Genomic DNA, 22,219 nt, shown 5'->3' with positions numbered 1-22,219 from the left:
CTGGTATATATCCATATTTAGCAACATCATCCTTTTTAGAAGAAGACTTCCCCCCATTTTCTATTTAAAAATGTGTTCTCCCATCAGCAACACTGAAGTACTTACAATTATGGTGCAATTACATCTCTGCAGTGATGGAAACCCTTGTAGCTACATAGTGCTTGATCTTGATCCTTTTGAAGTCAATGGCAAAAGTACCAATGACTTTAATAGTGCAGGATCAGTCTGACACAGAATAAGAGGGTCTTAGTGGCTGTGACTTTGGAATGTCAAATTATTTTTGAACCTGAAACTGCATATGAAGCAATCTAGATTCTACTGAAGGAACCATGAAAGAGTGAAACTAAATTCATAACCCATTAGTTAATTATATCTCCTGAGAATATAGGTTCCTATGAGAATTAATTCTGAAAGGACAATTTTATCTGAATACCTAATTAGGCAAAAAAAAAAATCTGGTGTTACAAAATGGTACAAGACCCAATTCTGCAGTCTCTTCTCAGGCAAAACCCCCACTTACATCAAAATGACTTTTTCTCCAGGTAAGGACTGCAGGAGAGAGACCACTATTTTACATTCACTTCTCCCTTTTGTTTCTTTAATTGTCCTGTGACGGTTAGCTGTTCATGCCTCCACTGTTCTGAAATGTTCAAAGATAATGATACATTCTGCATTCAGTTCTTTTATGCTTTTTAAATAGATGTATCAAGAATATTTGTTGTGAATAGGATTGAATTAGGGGCCTGATTCTGCTCCCATTCAATTTCGCCAAGAACTTCCATGGGAAGAGCAACACAATTAACAAATAATCAATAGAAGCCACATTGATTTACAGCAACTGAGGGTGTAGCCCAAAGACACTCTTGATAGAAAAAAAATCATCGCAAAATCTCATGTAGTTAAGCTATATGAAAAGAAGAGAGGGAAGATAGATCCCACAGAGCTAGTAAAGAATCCAGGATGTCTCCAGTCTGTTCATTTCAACTACTTCTGTTATTTGGTTCTTTCAGAATATGACTAAGGATTTATGTCTCTGACTACAGCCCTGGCAAGGGTGAGGAAAAATAAAATCAATAATTTTGCATTCAGCAAATTAATATACAGGAAGTAAAGATGGTCTCGTTTGCCCGGTCCTTTATTGTGGAAGACCAGAATGAAAATGATTAAATAGAGCACTGGTCTGATACAGTATGGCAATGCCTATATTCCTAAATGCAAGTAAGAAAAATACAAGTCTGTCCATCCAGAGAAGACTGTCTTTATTGTAAGAAAATCAGTCATTTAGCCATATAGCAATAGGAGAAAAGCATCCAATCCTGCAATGTGAGGAAGGCTTCCCAAGAGATGCTGAGTGCCCTCAGCAACCACTTTAGACAAAAGTATTTTTATTAGATATAATAAGGGGACCAGGGAGAAGAACCACAATAAAAAAAGGCCTGAGAGTTTAAGGTCCTATCAGTCCCATTTGTTTAGGGTCCTTGACCTTTAACAGAAGCATTGTATCTGATTAGATTGGCAATGCATCCCAGAACGACATAGCAGTTACATAAGGAGAAAGGCAGTAGTTAAAAAACCTCCAGTGATTTTTAAGTCAACACTGGAGAAATATACAATAAAATGGACTATTCTTGAAAATGACCAGTCCCATTACCATTGAAGTTAATGTGAGTTTTGACTCCCCTCCCACCCCCCAATAAAAACAGCATGGGGCCTTACACTGGAACAACTAGGTATACATTTAAAGTATTTTGGAACTCAAACTACAGAGCCACACAAACATGTTGCCATTCTAAGAATTATCCATTCTTGTAGAAGTCGAAGCTCTGAAATAATGAGCCCATTTCTGTTTAAATACAGCATGTGTCAATTGGCTCCTTTTTGAAGGCATATGCCGATGCTTCAATGTTAATGATCATAGTGACACATGCTGGCTGTAGCAGGGAAACACACTACTATGGAGATTCCCCTTTAAAAGGACCTTTAGTGACTATTTGCTTTTGGATCATTAATGCAAAAGTGACAAAGAATTTCTATTCCCACATTATACCTCTCTCAAATTACAACTGCCCTCTCTGGGTAGCACTACCTCTTGCCTGTTGCACCAGAAATCATTTCAGAACAGAGTAAAAACTCCTAACCCAACAAATGATGTGAACAATCAATCCTCTCTGTTTTAAAACTGCAGAGTGATGCAGGGCTTTATTCTCACTCCACCATATGTTGAACCATCTTCCCTGCTCCTGTTTAGCCACATTTAAAAAGCACATTGTAGCTGCTTTCAGATGACAGATCTACTTCCAAACATCCACCTTTCAGGATTTTTTTTTAATGAAGCCTGCAATTTCTTTTCCTCAGAATTTAATTCTTGTTAGCAGCTTGATTTAAAATCCCATGACATTTTAAAACTATAATTAAACTTTAATTTGAAAATTAACAGGTACAGACAAAATAACCCAAACCAATGAGTTCAAATGATCTTTTTATCATTATTATTTCATTAAGAATGAGAACTAGATTATACGAAGGTTTTATTATTTTGGAATTAAGACCTGAAATTTATTTATTCAAACTGTGACAAGACTACTGCTTCTGTCCTTTGGCTGGCATGAGAAATAATCAGAGGTTTTAAGACATGGCCAAAATTCATTCTTTCTTTCTCTGGTATAATGGGCGCAACATTACAGTTCAGAAGGGACTCTTTTGTTCCCTGCAAATATTCACGTTTTGAGCCCCATGCCTCAAGTCTCTGGACAGTTCATTTCAGCATTTTGGTCTATTCACATAAAACTTTCAGTGAGTATTTTCTTAGCTAGAACTGGAGCTTAGTTTAGCGTTTTCCAGCTAAATCAATTGCCTCCAGCTCAGAAGAGTGTGTTGTTCTTATTCATTGCTCCCCACAACTCACAAAATAAGCCATCTGCCATCATCGTTCCTGCTGTACATTAATTAAGTTTCCATCAATCAAAAAAAATGGGCAAGAGAGTGAAAGAAAAGTAGGCAGGGAGAGGGGGAAAAAAACATGGACTCTTAAAGAGCAGGACGCAACCTTGCTGTTAAAAATGGATCATCTGTGCATCATCCCTCAGGAATAGTGTCAGCCATCAAGCTAATGCAAAAGTTCAGTCAAACACATTTGCCGGCAAGTTCAGAAATTATTCAAATAGCCTTGGTTGACCCCAGCCTGGAGTATAGGAAAGATGCTCGATACCTTGGAAGAGAAATGCTCTGCTCCCATTGTGCAGCCCTTGGACCTGCAGCACTCCGGCTATGGAATTTCCCAGCTGCAATTCTGACAGCACGTCAATCTGCAGCGAGGGGTCCACACCAAACCCTAAAACTGACCCAGAAATGATTAGTTACTCCATTTGCCGAGCATTTAACTTTTCGACAGCGTGAAGAAACAACAAAGAGAACAAAGTCGACTAATCCCCTAGCTCCTTCTCAGCCTAGTACCTGTCATCAGCAGCGCCTGGGAGAGACAAGCACTCTGCCCGACTGGCATGACCTACTTTAACATACATCTCGCCATGAAGTTCCATTTTGACTCAAAAAGCCACACGAGTTTCCGCCAGAAAATTCATGCGAGTCCCCCTCCCAGACGGCTGTGAAGAGAGAGATCGCCCTGGCTTATTCCATCTGTCTCTTCCCAGATTTTGGGGCGAGCTGTGGGATTTGGGAGATGGGGGGCGGGGGAGGTTGGTTGGTTTTTCCTCTCTCAATCTCTCGCTTTCTTCATGCTGCTTTTCAAAATTCTGGGCGTCCACTTACCTGGTCTCAGACAGAAGAGAAAGCAGAAGGTGCTTAACCAACTCGCGGACTCCATGGTACAGAGCTAGTCAGTCCATATCCCACCCCCCCTTTGAAAGCTGTGGGGGAGCAAAATCTCAGAGCCGCGCACCCCAGCCGCCTCCTCTTTCAGTAGAAAGCTCGGACCCAACAGGCGAGCGAGCCACTTAGCCTCCCCGCTGCGCACATCATTCCTGAACGCGGAGCAGCCGCCGCCCCAGCCCGGAGCCTCCGCGCCCCACGAGCCAGGTGCCGACGCCTGAGCACACAAGCCAGCCGCTGCCGACCAATGGAGCGAGCCGGCGGAGTGAGGCGCGCAGCCCGGTCCCGCCGCCGGGCAGAGACAATGGAGAGCCTAGCGGGCTGCGAGAGAATAAATTGCTCCTCTGGGGCGGGGGAGGAGGATGAGACGCTCCCGTGGCCCTTGCTCCCCCGGGCTCTGTCGCCAAGCCTCCCCGCCGTTACCAAGCGCAGCTCCCGGGCTCAGGAGCAGCTGGCGCCGCCGCCTCCCCCTCGCGGGCTCCCGCAGGAGCCCCAGTCTCCTCCCCGAGCTCGGAGGGGGGACACTCGTGGGGCAGGGGGCGGCCTGGGGCCAATAGCTGCAGGCAATGGGGGCTGTCCAACAACGCCCGCCTCCTCCCGCTCCTCCCGCCCGGCGTCTCGGCACCTCCAAGTACCGTGCTGGGTTACAGCCGGGAGGCCCAGTCTTCCGGGGTGCTGCCTTAGATGGAGGCCCTCCCAGCTGCCCCACCCACCCCCTTAGCAGGACAGGATTCCCCCTGTCCAAGGGCTGGGAGCCCCAGCTCCCATCATCAGAGAGGGGCTAATGGGCAGAGGGATGGGAGCCTCAGTTACCCCTCAGAATACCCCCCCAACCTAGCAGCTAATGGGCAGAGGGATGGGGAGCCCCAATTACCCCTCAGCACACACACCCCACCTAGGGGCTAATGGGCCAAGGGATTGGGGGGTCCACAGCACCCTCCCCAGCTCCCCACTGTGCAACCCACTGGCCAAGGAGCTAAGGGGAAGTGATATGGGATGAGGGATCCCAACAATATAGGGAACAGCGGGATGATCTCCAGGCACCTCATTAAGGGGGAGCCTGTGTGAGCCCCTCTAGCCCCTGGACCATGGTGTGTAGGGCAGGGCCCAGCTTTCCCGTGCCCATCCCACTGGGCTTCTAGCTAAGGACAAGGTGGCAGGCAGCCCTGCCTGCAGGAAGGGTGGGATTTCAGCTTCCTGGGGGCTCTGGAAATAGCAGGTGGCATGGGGGTGTGAGTGGGAGCCCTGAGAAAGAAAGTGCGGGTTCATCTTGTATGACGGGCAGGAGCTGTCCTGGAGTGGCCCAGCCCAGGCAGAATGGGTGCGGCGCTGACATGCCCTTCCTATGACAGCTTGCGAGATTCAGAAAAGTCCATTCGAACATTTCTAATGGGAACCCTTCCAGAGAAGCGAAGCTGCTTCGGAGGTGGGCTGCTGCAGTGTCAGTGGGACACTGGGGGGTGGGCGGTGGGCTCAGCATCCCTCTGCCTCAGGTTACAGAGGGGGTGAGGCATATACGCCACATGCCTCCCAGGGAAAATCGCGTGGAACTTTCCTGTTAAAACAACCTATTGAAAAGCCTCCGAGGTGTGAGAATGCTGGTGGGTAACAAACTGTCATTTCCCCATTAGACGGAGGCTGCTGATCTTTTAATAAGCCCTTGTACCACTTACTGGTTGATAGTGATACTGCTTTACCACTTTATTTTCATGTTCTTGTTGGGAATCAGTGTCAAAATATTAAAGTAAGAACCCTAAGTGCTATTCCAATATATCATTTTCTAGGCTCAGGGGAAGTCTCAGATTGATCTTTTAGCACAAATAATAATAAAAATCAGACATCTCCAGTAATTAAATAAAACTTACATATGAAGTGGCACATCAGCTAGTGCAGTGATCTTTCAGTGTAAGGGGTAAACTGGAATCCAAACTGGATTGCCAGTGTAATATTACAGATGAGTATATTACATATGCTCCCCCAACAAAACTTCCACACACTATTTCACTGAATTGAGATGAGAAACGGGACAGCCCACATCTATTTTGTCTAATAACTACCAAAAATATTTTTTACTCTTAAGAATGGGTGAAAATTAAGTTTGCCTATTGGGCATTTTTGTAGGAAAATGGAAGATTTTTAGAGAGGACATTTTGAAAATCGTGAAAATAGGTATGATGGAGTGCCTACCCCACAGAGCCAGAGAGGGGTTAATCATGCTCTGCCCCAGAAGAAGCAATGGAGGTGAGTCCTCCGAACAGCCCAAAGAATCTGCGTGAAGTACAGCCACTCATGGAGGAGTTGCAGGAAGCAACCAATCCGGGCCTGGTAAGCTCCCATAAAAGGGACCTGCAGGGCAGAGTAGGTCAGTTAGAGGGCAGAGAGAACCATAAGCACCTTGGACAGGAAGTGGTTGGCTGCTGGAACTGAGCAGCTGAGTGCCTTGAGGTGAGGGTGAAGTGGCCCAGGGAAATATAGCAGCATTGACAGGGGTTACAGAGAAGCAGCAGAAGGCTGGTATTCACAGGGTCCCTGGATTGGGGCCCAGAGTAGTGGGCGGGCCTGGCCCCTTCCCCTCACTTGCCACTGGGGAAGTGGCTGGACTGTTAGACAGAGATACACCCCCCACCTGGCAAGGGGAAACACAGATGATGACCTAGCTGGAGAACTGAGTTGCAAAGAGGACACTGAAGTTCTGGGAGCTGAGAGAAGGGTCATAGGCAGGAGCAGACAGAATGCTGGTGCACAGCTCACGGACGTGGGTGTCAGCCTCAGGCTAATCCCCAGCTCGACAAGGAAGAGGCACCAGTCTGGTGATGAGGGCTGTAACTTGTGACAACAGGGTTTTTGTTGGCCATTGCCTGTAGAAGGATGAACCTTAAACTCATACAAAGGTTTTGTTTCCAGCTCTGAAACAAACTTCCCTTGTGCAAGATATTTACATTTCCACACCTTTGTTGCCACATCTCTAAGTGGGGGTACGAACAGTTATTTGCCTGTGTAAAATTGTCAGTGAAAGAAAAAAAAAGTACAAAATATTAGTTTATCAAACCTTAGAAATTTACCACTATTTTATGATTGCTGCAAATGTCACATTAATGTGTATGGTATTTTACAGTCATCTTGTGACTTTTTTTTGTGCCTAAAAAACCAGCCTTTTATCAATCACAAAATAGCACCCAAGAGTATCTGGAGGTTTCCCTTTTGCTCAAAGGTCACCATGGAAGTCAATGACAGAACTCCCATTGAGATCAGATCCAAAGCAGTGAAGAAAAGTAAAGTAATGAGAACTGCCGACCTCAAGGGAAATCCACTCTTTTTCCATGAAGCCTGAGTAAATAGGTTTTCTGAATATGCAGAGATTCTAAAGCCAGAAGAAACCACTGTGATCATCTAGTCTGCCCTCCTGTAAAACAGGCCATAGAACCTCCCTGAAATAACTTCTGTTTCAACTAGAGCCTATCTTTTAGAAAAACATCCAGTACTGATTTTAAAAATTGCCAATGATGGAGAATCAACCACAACTCTTGGTAAATTGTTTCAATGGTTAATTACCCTCACTGTTAAAAATGCATACTTTATTTCCAGTCTGAATTTGTCTAGTTTTAACTTCCAGCCATTGGTTCTTGGTATACGTTTGCTGCTATACTGAAGATCCCATTATCAAGTATTTTTTCCTTGTGCAGGTACTTATAAACAGTGATCAAGTCACCCCTTTACCTTCTCTTAGGATACGTCTGCACGGGAGTCAGAGATGCAATTTCCAGCTTTGGTAGACACAACCTTGCTAGGTCTGATCAAGCCAACATGCCTAAAACTGAAGTATATGTAAAATCCTTCTCTTTGCTAAACGCTTTCCAGATTGTCAACCCATTAAGAATAGCCTGGAATAGCTCTCATGAAGAAAGCACTCTGATACCACAGTAATGGACATGGTGTAAGTACCTAAGATGCTCTCCATGAAGGTTGTCCCAGAGTAGGTGACTGGAAACTTTCTGAGTTTGCGTATACACAGTTTCCTCTTCCTTCTGTTAAGGAAGGGGAAAAGAAACATAATTTGACCCACTGCAGAAGGAGCAGGGGGGTTCAGCACTCGTAACATGCTGACCATAATGCTTTGCATAACTCAGGGATCTATAAGAGATCAGGGCCACCAGTGAGAGGCCATGTGCCTTCACACTGGCTCTACAGTCCCATATCAGTGCACCTCCCAGTTGTTGTCATCAGAACTCCCTCTCCTAGTCCTCATAAAGAAGAGGTCATGGAGGAGAGGAGAAACCATTCAAGGGAATGCTGATTCAGTAAGTGCTATCTTGAGCCAGTTGGACCCATGAGCTGGGTAAAGACTGTGTGTGGAGTAAGGATGTGGCTACAGAGACTAAAAGTCATCATCCATCTTGGAAGGTGGGCTCTAGACCAGACTGCTGGAAACTACAGACAGCCCACTCTGGACACTGTGCTCTACTATGTTTAAATGAAAATAATTTTTAAAAAGTGTTGAATACAAGGGGACAGATTCCCAGATGGTGTAAATTGTGAGCTGTGACAGTTTGCACATGCTCTCTGTACCTTACTGAGAAGAACACCACAGAAGTGTTGATGGTGAAGAGAATACCTATTACCCCTGCCATGCTCCCACACAATCCACAGAGGCCTACATCTGCAGAGCTCCTATGGTAGCACTTCCACAAGCACTAATAGAAGCAGGTCACAGATCCAGCTCTTCTACTTTCTTCCCCTCCAGTTGGCAGAGATGGAGGGGAGTAATTCAGCCTAACTTCCACTAAAATGGGTGCTCTGTAACATGACTAATTGAGGACAGATTTCTGGTAAGTTAATGTTGCCTTTTTATGAGGCCTTCTGGATAAAGGAAAAAATGTCAAAATAAATATTGACCAGTAACTATTAGATCTAGAATTTTTTAGAATGTACTGAGAAACAAACAGACCATGAAATGTGTTTTAAGTTCTCAGTTTGCATGAAAAATTAAAGTTAGAGAAACTTTACAAGCATCAGACTCATGAACAACTTCACTGCAAAAAGAAATTCATTAATTGTGATATACTAATAAGATGAACTGAAAAAAGCTCAAAAGCATGCAGATGACAACATTGCATTAGGAAACCACTACATTTTACTGCAGCTCAACTGAGTCTATTTTTAAAGAAAAACAAATATTTTATTCACTGTAATTACTGCCATGTATTCCTACCCCGAACCTGGAGAGTCCATGTGAGTTTAAGAAATATGTAGAGTTTTCACTGACCTACTTATAAAACAGTGATATGCTTTAGAGTCTTTTTAAAAAAAAAGTGCAAGCTAAGAAACTGTGCCTCTAGTGTTGCAAAGCATACACAGTTGTGTATTCAACACTGTAAACTGGAATGTTTTAATGCAGCAGTTATACAGAAAAGGATTTGTAAAACATGATACTACATAGTTTGAAGTGGAATGTGGCACATAGTCTATTGTCAAAGAGCAGCAGTTTTTTTAATTTGGTGTGAATTTGATGCTGCTGAAGGTGAGGGTCTTTATGGGATCAAGTTAAGGAAACGGCAGATGGATTGTGCTCTGGGAGCTTCTTCTCATACACCTCAATCTGGACCTTTACTACCTCTGCTATTATAGCTGAGGACTCCCCCAAGTGCCCTGCACAGAAACTGCCACATGTGCAAATTGTGAGAATGTTTTGCAATGTGGAAAAATGTCATATGGGACTAAGGTGAAACCACCAAACCCATTTTCACTTGTTTTCTAAACCAGGGTTTCAGCTAGAGAGGAGCAAAATCACAGGTGCTCTTCTGTTCTGTTTGGATTAGCCTCAAAACGTTTAGATGCTTATCCACTCTTTATGAGATCTTCTTCACTATCCCTCCCTCCAACTTCCCGATCAGATTGATCCATAAACCTTTGGCACCCTCTCTCCTACCTATTTTTGTACATATATGTACAATCAGTTGGCTTCCTCTCACCACCCCATAGTACCCTAGTTGCATGCATTTCCTTGTATCACTCTCAATTTTCCCTCAGACATCCTTTTCTTCCTAACTCCCCAACTGCTTCCTGCTCTTTAACAACCTCACACACACACACACTTTTGCCGATATTCCTTTGCAAGGTGTCAGACTCTCAGTCTCTGCTGGGTCAAGGCTGGCAGCTAGATTTCAATCTTGCATGCAGCAGGGTTCCCTCCTCAAGAATGCATTGTGTGGCTTTGACCAGGGAAGCCCCAGAGAACTCAAGATTTAAATAGAGCTCTTGGCCTGGGCCCAGCAGAGACTGTCAGACTGGCTAAGATTTGAGACATCAGCCCTGTTAGAAGGTCTGTTAGGCATCAGAGGCACACCTCTCAAATGTACATCAACTTGAGGGGCATTTCTTATTTTAGTTCTAAAGTTACCTGTGTTCCACACACATTTACGTTCACTTTTAACATGGAAAATGATTTATATCAGAAATAAAGATTCATGAAACTCCAATTATAAATATTTACAGCAAATGAATAAATCTCACATCTCTTTAAGCTTCCTAACTTTTTTGTGTGTTCCTCATTTTGGGACATGACACATGCTACAGCCTAAATTTAGACCTTGGTATAGTCACAGGTGGAAAAAGAAGCATGTGGGAATAGATACATGGGAGTTCCTAAATCAGCACAGGTGGATTCATCAGAATATAGAAAGCAGAACTGGGGTAATTTAAAAACTAAAAGGGGGAGATGAAGATATTTTCAGGATGTATTTACATAGGTTCTTGTTTGATTCAGGGCCAATAGGGAAAGGCTGAAGGTTCAGGCTAGGTTTTATTTTTCCTCAGATTTGAACCCTGATCTCCAGAGGTGAAAGGTGACCATACTAACCTAGCTTGCTACATTCCACTGTGCTTTATTTTTTTAAAGCAAACTTAGCCATGCTACATTTGATAGATACAGTAGAAAGGCCATCCTGCTAGTAAAGTTTACACATTATGGTGCCTAAAATTTCTATTTTTAGAAAAGGTCAGCTACTGTATCTAGTTAGGAGATTTGACATTATACTCCATATGTACAACTGTACCAAACAGGGATGGTTCAAACAGGTTTATGATCAGGATTTAATTATTTCAGTTTTGTTAACATTTTCAAAGTCCAGACCTAGTTTCAAAATAACACTTGCAGAAGGAATAGGCACTCAGATACTATGGTGATGAGCTCACTGTAAAAACCTATCTAGAAAATTAACTTAATGAAAGTATACATCTGTTCTACTGTATTATAATTTTGCTGTCTGAAACATTATAGTTAAAGAGGAGTCAGCATTTCTATCCTAAATGTTTCCCATGGTATTATAACCTTGGTATATAAAATATCTACTCTGCTGGGATGTATTTAACATTTTGTACTTAAGGAAAAAAAAAAAATCTATATGATCATTCTTGGAGCCAAATATGGTCTGGTGGTTAAGTCAATAATAGAGGGCAGGTGACATTTTTCTACTCCAACTTCCTGATCCAATGAGGGAACTCAATCATTGTCTGCAAAGTACCCATATGGGGAGAAGATTCCTGACAGTAGAGAGTTCTTTAATCTAGCAGACAAAGGCATTACAGGATCTAATGTCTGGAAACAGAAGCAAGACAAATTCAGGCTGGAAATAAGGCACAATTTTTTTTAACAGTGAGGAATTAACCATTGGAACAACTTACCTAAAGAGGTGATGGATTCTTCACTGCTTGAAGATTTGATAGCAAGACTGAATGTCTTTCTAAAAGATATACTCTAGCTCAGCTAGAAGTTATAGCTTGAAGCAGAAATTGTTGGGTGAAATTCTAAAGACTGTGCCAGGGGTGGCAGAACCAGGGGAGCAGTGGGGGCTAGTGCCCATACAATGGAAACATTGTGGGGGCTGATCTGTGTTTCTTCCCCTGCATGCAGTTCCCTCTAAACTGCATAAACACATGTGAGGTGAGAAGGGGAGGCAAGAGCACGCCCCAGAGGGCTGGAGCAGTTGCTGTGAGCCCAGGAGCATATAGTGAAACACACCTAACCCCACCCCTGCAGAGTCTCAGTAGCTCCTCTCACTTCCCAGGCCGAGTACCCACCCAACCTCCCCTCTACCCTAACTCCGACTCCTCCTGCTCCCCTGGCAGAGAACCTCCACTCTGCCGCCCAACATTCAAAAATGAGCTTCCACTGCCTTTGGCATGTCCTTTCTGGCCTTAACATTTATGAATCTATGAACTGAAAAGCCCATTAATTTAACTGAAAGACTCCACTTGACTTTGGATCACACCCCAATTTTGGATCCCATACAAACCTTGCAACAGTTCATTCTCTAGCCCTTCCTTATTTGGAGCCAAAGAGTGGCAAAGACATGTAGTCAGGGGTCCATTTTCCCCCCAGAATATGTACAAACCCTAACACAAAGAGTCTTCAAGACCTCATGCAGATTATGCCTGACAAAAATAATCTGTGTAGAGGGCGGTGGCTCTCCAGAATACACAGAGTACACATTCAAGCTAGTTTTGCAGCAATGGTATGCATCCATTTGTGTGGCAATTTAGCAGAGCCAGATTTTGGCTCTTGTATTATACAAGAAAAAAAAAAGGTTTAAAATGTGGTTTTGACCTTACATAACTCAAAGGCTGAAATTTAACACTTTCTGCTGTGGTCTAATTACTTCTGCAACATTGGAAAAGAACATATCACAGGATCTGTTATGCTCTGGATAACAAATAGGCTTTTCAAACTTGATATGCAGAATTTGTAGATCCTAAGACATTTATTTGGTAGATTATGTAAGCGGGGGGAATAGTCCCACTATTGTGGGGAACTTTCCTGGCTTCTGTACTACCCCGGTGTAGTGGGCTAGCAAAAGGATCTGAGTCCTCGCTCCCACTTCCCTTACCCAGTGGCCTCCCTGCCCTTGAGGACTCCCCTTCCACTCTCCTGTCTGGCAGAGTCCTCGTAACCCCAACAAGGCTGGGCCCAGGATTCCTGGGGGGGCTAGGGTGTCCCCACTCCAGGGTACTCTCTCTGCACTGGGCACTTCTCTGACCCACTGACCATTACATACAATTACATACACCCAGCTCTGGACTGCTCCAGCCCCAGCTCCACCACTCTGTCTCTGCACTGCTGCTGCTGCTCTGCCTCCAGCTCCCTGGGCTGCTTCTTTGGTCCCTCTAGCTCTGATAGCTGCAGCTTTGCTCCCAGGACAGGTCTGCTCTGCAGGCTGCTTCTGTGACTCTGCTCCCAACACTGACCTGCTTCGTGGACTGCTTTTCTGGCCCCTCTGGCTCTGGTTGCTGCAGCTCTGTTCCCAGGGCAAGTCTGCTCTCTCTGGCTGTACCTCTGGCTTTGGGGCTGCAGCTCTGCTCCCAGGACAGGGTCTGCTCTCTCTGGGCTGCTTTTCTGGTCCCTCTAGATCTGACACAGCTCTGCTCCCCATTACCAGAAAACTGGTATTAAACTTAATCAGCTACCAATCCTAGATTACAAAGATCCATTATGCATTTTAAAAATAGTATTATCTTGGTTGTGCTCTCAAAGTCACATCACCACAAAACTCCACGACCTAGAATAGTGAGTTTACCACCAAGCATGAGAGCCATTAATCTCCTTTTTCAGACAGAGGGGGGAAAACAAAACCAAGGAAGATTGTGGCCCAGATTTTAAAAACAAATGTCTATGGTTAGGCTCTTCAGTCTATATTTAGACATTTAAATAAGTGGACTGATTTTCAAAAGTGCTGAGCACCCAGCATCTGTCATTGACTCCAGTAGCTTAGGAAAAGATCCCGAGTGACTTACCCAAAAGTCCCACAGCAAATCAATGACAGAATCAGAACTAAATCCTGGGAGTTCTTGGATCCCAGCTTCATGCTCTTAGCATTAGACCCTGAGTAGAGCTAGTAAAAAGTGTCAAAGGTTGAGAATGCTTTGTATCAAAATTTCAAATTTTAGTTAAAGAGAAATATTTCCACAGAAATTACATCCTGTTTTCAACCAGCTCTAACCATGACATATTACTTGTTACTTATTGTGTCCCAACCAATGGAGACTCTCACACCTACCCAATTGTCTGCTTCAGTGCTGCATATTCAGTCATGGGGCTTAGAATCGTAATGGCACAGAAGGCTAATCAATATCTGTATTGTTACCCAATCTTCAATATCAGATGGTTGCTGTACAGATCCAAATAAAAGCTGGGTATTCTTCACATCCCTAACTTAAATAGCTAAAGACAATACAACCTCTAAATAATAATAAATAATAATAATAATAATTTATAGACCTAAAAAATAGCAGTTTCTTCTTCTTCGGGTGAGGGATGAAAAGACTGCGGATGGATGTGACAGAGTGAATACACAATGCATGGTTACTTGCCATACAGCCATATGTTCAGAAATTAAGTACCGTTTGAGTTGCTGAACCACAGATGAGTAAGAAACAGAAAGATGTACAGATAGAGTGGAACGGGCTTACTCAGCGTAAGAAAGCCAGTATTACATTGCAAAAAGATCAAGGAAGGATGAATGGGTAATTTTCCTTAGAAGGAAACCCCTTTCAGCAATAGATGGTATAGTTGATCATTCTTCTGACAGCAAGAAAGTCTTTTAGGGTGAGGGTTGAACTGAACTGTGCTAAGCAAGCCAGTTGTGGAGGTTGGGAATTCAGAAATATAGATATCTGGGTGTAGGATGACCATGAGTAAACTATGGTAATATGTCTAGTAGGAATAAAGTGTCAGATCTCATGAGTAATGTAGATAGCCTTTTAGAAAGCGAGACTGACAAATCTGTTATCGTACACATTCCAGAGCAAAAAAAAAAAAAACAAATGCAAAATTGAAAGCATACTATAGACCTCTAGATCAAAACAAGCGATATAGTGCTGAGATGGACCAGGTGGAACAAAATCCATTAGCACAACAATGAAAGTAGTTGATTCAGGAAGTAGTTAGTGTGGTTACAATGCTGTAGCAATGATCAAAATGAGCCAGATTTTGATCCCCTAATTTAAATGAGTAGTCCCATTGAAGTTAATGGTATTACCAATATATGAGTAAAGGGGATCACAATCTGGCATTATATAGTTAGGTTTACATATTGAGAGGCAGTATTTTCTCACTATGTTTCAAAAGAGGATTTTTTTCTTTAACTGAAAAACTTATTTGGAATGAAAGGGAAAGTCAGTAAATTATCTATAATTTCAACAAGGAAATCTCACAAAAGTCTCTCAAAGAAGGGTCACAGAAGAAGGTCTGTATATTTCAGGAAAAAAACAAAAAAGGAAGGAAAAAAACAGTATGATTAAATGGCAAGGTACAGGAATTCATCTGGGTCCTCAGAAATGGAAACCCAGCTACAGCAATGCTAATAGAATGGAACATTTGGCAGACAACATCTAACACAGAGATTAAAAGGAAGCTAAGAGGACATACAAAGAACAAAAAGTCAAAGATATGAAGAATAAGAAATTTAAGAAAATTATTTAAGTAAATCATACATAGGAAGCTAGCTACAGTAAGCAGATCTGCTACACTGCTAAGTGATAAGGGGGCAAGCAAACAGCATAAAGAGACTTCAATGAAGCTAAATGATTTATTTGGCTGTCTTCACTACAGGAAGTTGGGATGAATTTTTACCCTGAAGTTACTCAAGTTACAGCTAGTGATGCTGCAGCCCTAATGGATAAAGAGCTATTAAAAATATTGGTGATGGTACAACTTAAGGAATTTCAATTGTAATCAATCACAGGATCAGATTATATTTATCTGAGGTTCTGAAGGAACTAAAGAATGAAACACAATAGCTGGCATACTATAATTTATCACTAAAGACATGTAATTTATCATTACAACAGACATTCTCCTGGATAAGTGAAAGGTGGCCAACATTGTACCAATCTTTAAAATAGCTCTTAAGGCTGACCCTGGGAAGTGAAGATCAGAGAGGTTTAATTCAGTAACAAGAAAAACAGTTGAGTAAATCATTGAAGGTAATTATGAAACACCCACAATAGATAAGTATGAGAGAGAGAGAAATTCAGTATGGATAAATTGCAAGTCACTGCAGATAAGCGGATATGCTTATCAATGAGGATAAATTGTGCCTCCAAAACCTGCTAAAATTTTATTTTAAAAAGAGTTAACAAAATATTGAAAAAAGAATCAGTGGATGTACATTTAGAGAGACATTTCAAAGGTATTCGACAATATCATTCACAAGAGGCTTTTAAGGAAACTTGGTGACTAGGGGGGTAAGAGATAGTCTTTGTTATGGATTAAAGGGAAAGCGAAAAGGACAGGGATAAATGGCCAGTGCTTAGTATGGAAAGAAGTTAATAGTGGGATGACACAAGGAGTACTACAGGATCAGTATTGGGATCAATTTCACCCCCTCCCTCTAGCCCCATATATTTGTTAATGACTGGGGAGTGAGGATGAATAATGAGGTGGCAAAACTGCTGACAACACAAAGCTATTTAAATTGGACAAAACTAACTCCTGGATGATGTAACAAAACTGGCAACGGGGTGGCAAATGAAATTCAATGTAGCCGAATTCAGTGTAATAGCTATACAACAAACTATTTAAACTACTTGTATACATTACTGGATTCGGAGTAAATTACAGTAGAATCTTGCTAATTCACATTACTAGCTTGGAAAGTGATTAAATTTTGTTAATTAATTAGTGAACAAACAAAAAACCCACAAAGAAGGCATCATGTATTCTGTCCATCTATTTTTAAAATATTGACTTTCATTTTATTTTAATACTTCATAAAATATTAATGATGGACAGTTAATATGATCATTTGCCATTCCTAGCAGTAGGGGCTGCAAAGTGTTTGGCTCCCGTAATATTTATGAAGTCTCAGCAGGCAAACAATTCTGAACAGTGGGCCAACTAATGAGCCTGGCCTTCCTTTACCCACACCCAGATCCAGATGGCTCCTGCTGTGGAGAGTTCTCAGATGCCTTCATAAAAAACACAGACATGGGCCAGAGAGTGACCAGAAAGCAGTCCTCCCAAATTGAAAGCCTGACCATCTCCAGATATCCATGTGCAGGGGGGTGCTTCTGGATGGAAGGTGGGGTGAGACAACCATAACAGCATTTCATCTACTTCCTCTGGTCCTGGGTGAGGCCAGGGAGCCATGAAGGGGGAAGAGGAAGGAAAGAAAAAGCTCAGAACCAGGCCTGGATAGGGGGAACAAGTTAAACTTACATTGGGCCTAATCCTCCCTTCACTTACATTGGTGTAAATCAGGAGCGACTCCACTGAAGTCAACAACATTACTCTGGTGTAAAACTGGTATAAGTGAGAGCAGAATCAGGCCCATAGTCTCCCCCTCAATTTCTCAGAAGCTAATACTGTTAAACTATATCAGGTTCTGAGTGGAATTCCCTGCAGTGCATACCCAGGGGCAGCAGCAGGCAAAGGAAACTCCAGTTGAACCAAATGTGTTTATGAACGTAGGGGAAGGGATAGGCCCCATAGTCAGAGCAGTCAGTTCTGAAGCATCCAGCTGTGGTCTATGTTGGATGACTATTTCATAGAATATCAGGGTTGGAAGGGACCCCAGAAGGTCATCTAGTCCAACCCCCTACTCGAAGCAGGACCAACACCAACTAAATCATCCCAGCCAGGGCTTTGTCAAGCCTGACCTTAAAAACCTCTAAGGAAGGAGATTCTACCACCTCCCTAGGTAACGCATTCCAGTGTTTCACCACCCTCTTAGTGAAAAAGTTTTTCCTAATATCCAATCTAAACCTCCCCCACTGCAACTTGAGACCATTACTCCTCGTTCTGTCATCTGCTACCATTGAGAACAGTCTAGAGCCATCCTCTTTGGAACCCCCTTTCAGGTAGTTGAAAGCAGCTATCAAATCCCCCCTCATTCTTCTCTTCTGCAGGCTAAACAATCCCAGCTCCCTCAGCCTCTCCTCATAACTCATGTGTTCCAGTCCCCTAATCATTTTTGTTGCCCTTCGCTGGACTCTCTCCAATTTATCCACATCCTTCTTGAAGTGTGGGGCCCAAAACTGGACACAGTACTCCAGATGAGGCCTCACCAATGTCGAATAGAGGGGAACGATCACGTCCCTCGATCTGCTCGCTATGCCCCTACTTATACATCCCAAAATGCCATTGGCCTTCTTGGCAACAAGGGCACACTGCTGACTCATATCCAGCTTCTCGTCCACTGTCACCCCTAGGTCCTTTTCTGCAGAACTGCTGCCTAGCCATTCGGTCCCTAGTCTGTAGCTGTGCATTGGGTTCTTCCGTCCTAAGTGCAGGACCCTGCACTTATCCTTATTGAACCTCATCAGATTCCTTTTGGCCCAATCTTCCAATTGGTCTAGGTCCTTCTGTATCCTATCCCTCCCCTCCAGCGTATCTACCACTCCTCCCAGTTTAGTATCATCCGCAAATTTGCTGAGAGTGCAATCCACACCATCCTCCAGATCATTTATGAAGATATTGAATAAAACCGGCCCCAGGACCGACCCTTGGGGCACTCCACTTGATACCGGCTGCCAACTAGACATGGAGCCATTGATCACTACCCGTTGAGCCCAACAATTTAGCCAGCTTTCTACCCACCTTGTAGTGCATTCATCCAGCCCATACTTCCTTAACTTGCTGACAAGAATACTATGGGAGACCGTGTCAAAAACTTTGCTAAAGTCAAGAAACAATACATCCACTGCTTTCCCTTCATCCACAGAACCAGTAATCTCATCATAAAAGGCGATTAGATTAGTCAGGCATGACCTTCCCTTGGTGAATCCATGCTGGCTGTTCCTGATCACTTTCCTCTCATGCAAGTGCTTCAGGATTGATTCTTTGAGGACCTGCTCCATGATTTTTCCAGGGACTGAGGTGAGGCTGACTGGCCTGTAGTTCCTATAAGTCTACAAATTTCCATGGCTTGTATGCTCTATTTCAGCTGGTTCAAACACAGCCAAACCTTCATTCCTCAGAGAAGCCCAAGCCATCAAGGCCCCAATCCATAAAAGCCAGGAAAAGAATGCTAATGTAGTATATAGAGCTCAAAACTCCTTGTTATGTGGCATACAGGTTACTCTGTGCTGAGAGCTGTGGTAATCACTTGAAACTTGAAGGGTGGGTCTTTAAAAAGAGTGGGTTTAGCTCCACCTGTGACTAATTAGCTGCCTCCCAGGTGATGGGCTGCCAATAGGGATCAGGTGATCTGCTGATCATCTGGTCCTTAGCTAAGACCTATAGGCCCTAGGAAAGAGGCCAAAACTGTTTTGGTTTAAGAAATAAACCCATTCCAGAGAAAGGGATTGAAATTCTGCTACTGTTGCTGGGAACCTTATTTCTTGCCTGGCCAATGAGTTGTCCCACTGGCTCATACTCACTCTTTATGACTCTGGATGAAGCACATCAGAGATTCCACCACATGTGCCTTCTGTCTAACAGAAAATCTCTATCCATTGTACACCTAATTCTCTACACAAACGCGTACTGACCTCTGTGGAAATGCACCTCCATTCTAAAAACTGGAATGGCAAAGGAATTTGATGGTATTACCAACACCAGCAATTTTACTGTGTGTCTTGCAATATATGGTATTATTCTTAAAGCCCCAGTTGCTGGAGTCAAGCAATTGCAAAGAATCTCAGCTTTCATTTAAAAAAAGTGAATAAAAACTTGAACATGTGACCCGGGTCAGAGACCAGAAGATAAATAAAGAGAACCGAGAATGTATTATCTTTAAATGTGCACGATTCTTAAGCCAGTTTCATGGTTTTGGGGTCTGACTCATGATTTTTGATTGCTTGAGGTTGTCAGTACTGTGGTAAGTGGAGGGAAAGAGGACTGGATTGAGACAGGCCACTGAAGATGTGTAGTGGGAGAAGGGGGAGGCAGCACACAAAAAGCCTTTTGCAGTTGGAGTCCCTGTGCTCTGGACTGCAGAGACTCTTCCCTCAGATTGCCCCAGAGGGGTGCCTGGCATTCCAGAGAGGCAGGGGGTGAAGGGGGTGCCACTCACCACCAAACTTCAGTCACACCAACCACAGCAGGCTTCATCATCCCAAAGAACTCTCTCCCCAAGCTCCTGAAGTGGTGCTGCAGCTCATAACTTAATCTGTGACATGCTGCTTAAAATGGTTACCATGGATGCAACTTTGGTAGCAAATCATATATATTCATCTGCCATGTTTACATTATCCTCCTCACACAGGTGGAGTATTTATTATACACATTAAGATACTCTGAGAAGCACTAGCTATGCTTGAACACATCACCTTAATAGCGACAATACCATTACTGGCATATGGTACCTCAACAATAAAGCAAATTTGTGGTAGAAGAATGGGACCATTTAATGCCAAAGCCTTTGTACTATCAATTATGTTTGGGCTCAGAGGCAAGTATTAAGATATCTATTTTGTTTTGTCCAGTTTGATACTTAATAACTTTCAGTAAATCATTTAAAAAGTCAAGTTACCATACCATAGGCAAAAAGAAAAGGAGGACTTGTGGCACCTTAGAGACTAACCAATTTATTTGAGCATGAGCTTTCGTGAGCTACAGCTCAGGCTGTAGCTCACGAAAGCTCATGCTCAAATAAATTGGTTAGTCTCTAAGGTGCCACAAGTCCTCCTTTTCTTTTTGCGAATACAGACTAACACGGCTGTTACTCTGAAACATACCATAGGCAGCACAATAAGAGTATATAGATTTCTGACAAAGGAATTACTTGGTTATGTCTTGAAAAGAGCTAGTACCTAACAAAGGGATCATCCAAGTACAAATAATAGGAGTAGGAGCCTTCCATTATTTTCAGACATCATTTCCCAAAAGTAGTTTACTTTGGTTTTTTTTCCCCTCCCTGGCTGTTAACACACGTGTGTAGTTTTCCAACTGAATACGGAGTCCATGTGGATGCCATTTCATCTTAGTGTTTACAAGGTTATAGTAAATAAAACACAGAGCATTAATAAGGAGCAGAACAACGTGTATTGCAATTCTGAAGAATTCACACTACTGTTATTCATCTTCTGTGACTAAATAATAGTTGAGGTGTCTGAAAGGACAGATGGGAATTGAAAGCAATGCACTTGGAAGAAAACGGAGATTACAACTATCCCTTCTATAATTTGAAACATATTCTCAAGCTTCTTCAAAAATAAATGCAGAGCTCAAGGTCAGAAAATACATTACTTAGAATCAACCATTAGAATGCAGAACAGCCTCATAACAGACTTTGCTGTCTGCAGAGATCTTGCATTTATCTTCATCAGTAGTGTAGTATCCCAATACTAAGAGTGTCTTGATATAAAATATTATGACTATATTGAAGTTACTTATTGATTATAGCTATAGTGCATGACTAGCTACTTGAAAATTATACTCCAAATATCCTGTTCTGGAATACACTGGGCCTGGTGTAACATTTGTGATGGATTCTTGGGGCTTTGTCTTTCTTTCAGCTGTTCTGAAATCCTGGTCAGGAATTTGGTGGGAAAATTTTTCCAGGATGTTACACATCACTCCTCCCCCACACCCCAAAATGAAAATTAACTGGGGTTCATAACAGGAAGGCAAATGGCCTTTTGTTTGTCTCTCCTCACTCTTTAATCTAATCACCATTCTCAGTGCATTAACTTCAGTTCTAGTAGTGGCCTATATGGCTTTCTAGTGTGCTGGGTCCCCAAGCACAATGGCAACAGGAGTTATACCCCTGAGTAAGCAAATTCCTGGTCACCAGGAGATTTCCTCCAGTAGATAGCAAAAGTGTGGCTCTATTACCAAAGTCAGCAGGTTGGCATAAGCAGCAAAATGTTAACAGGAACAAAATTCTCTCTTAGGAACGGTTTGTTTAACAATACTAAATTTTAAAAAGATAGGCTTTATGGGCTAGATCAAAGGGGTGGTTTGGTCCTGCAGGGAGGGAGTTGAGTTTTGTATCATAAAGGAGTAATGGTTATATATGATGTAATATACTTAGACTTCTGTATGGCATTTGACTTGGTACTGCATAACATAATTTTGATTAAGAAACTAGAATGATACAAAATCAATATGGCACACATTAAATGGATTAAGAATGGACTGATAGGTCTCAAAATGTAACTAAACCGGGAATCATCATGACGTGGGTGTGTTTCTAGTGGGGTCCCACAGGAATTGGTTCTTGGCACTACACTATGTAATATTTTCCATCAATGACCTCAACTGGAACAGCTTCAACAGAAGATATTGGGGGGGGGGGTCCCCATACCAGAATACCCCATGGCTCAGTGGTTAGAGCAAACTCTTGGGAGTTGAGGACACCTAGTCAAGTCCTTTATTCCCCTTAATTATCTGAAGCTGGGTCTCCCTCATCTGAGGTGAGTGCTCTAACCCCTGGGCTAAAAGTTATAAGATAGG

The 22,219-nt window shown here is 42.8% G+C and overlaps 1 protein-coding gene across 2 annotated transcripts in view; it reads right to left on the bottom strand.

Moving 5' to 3' along the window:
* NELL2 (neural EGFL like 2) overlaps positions 1-4,291 on the bottom strand; it is a 238,016-nt gene extending 233,725 nt beyond the window's left edge. Inside the window, exons 1-2 of one of the 2 annotated variants that reach the window (XM_073328000.1) lie at positions 3,769-4,291; positions 3,209-3,337 (exon numbers count right to left, since the gene is read on the bottom strand). In XM_073328000.1, coding sequence (XP_073184101.1) covers positions 3,209-3,337; positions 3,769-3,823 — 184 coding nt within the window. In that variant the 5' untranslated portion in view covers positions 3,824-4,291. The remainder of the gene's footprint in view (positions 1-3,208; positions 3,338-3,768) is intronic. The other variant, XM_073327999.1, reaches the window with a different exon arrangement.
* Positions 4,292-22,219: the final 17,928 nt, after the last annotated feature.

This window comes from Lepidochelys kempii, chromosome 1 (assembly GCF_965140265.1).
Source record: "Lepidochelys kempii isolate rLepKem1 chromosome 1, rLepKem1.hap2, whole genome shotgun sequence".
Lineage (NCBI taxonomy): Eukaryota > Metazoa > Chordata > Testudines > Cheloniidae > Lepidochelys > Lepidochelys kempii.
This window is presented reverse-complemented; position numbering and strand designations above follow the sequence as displayed.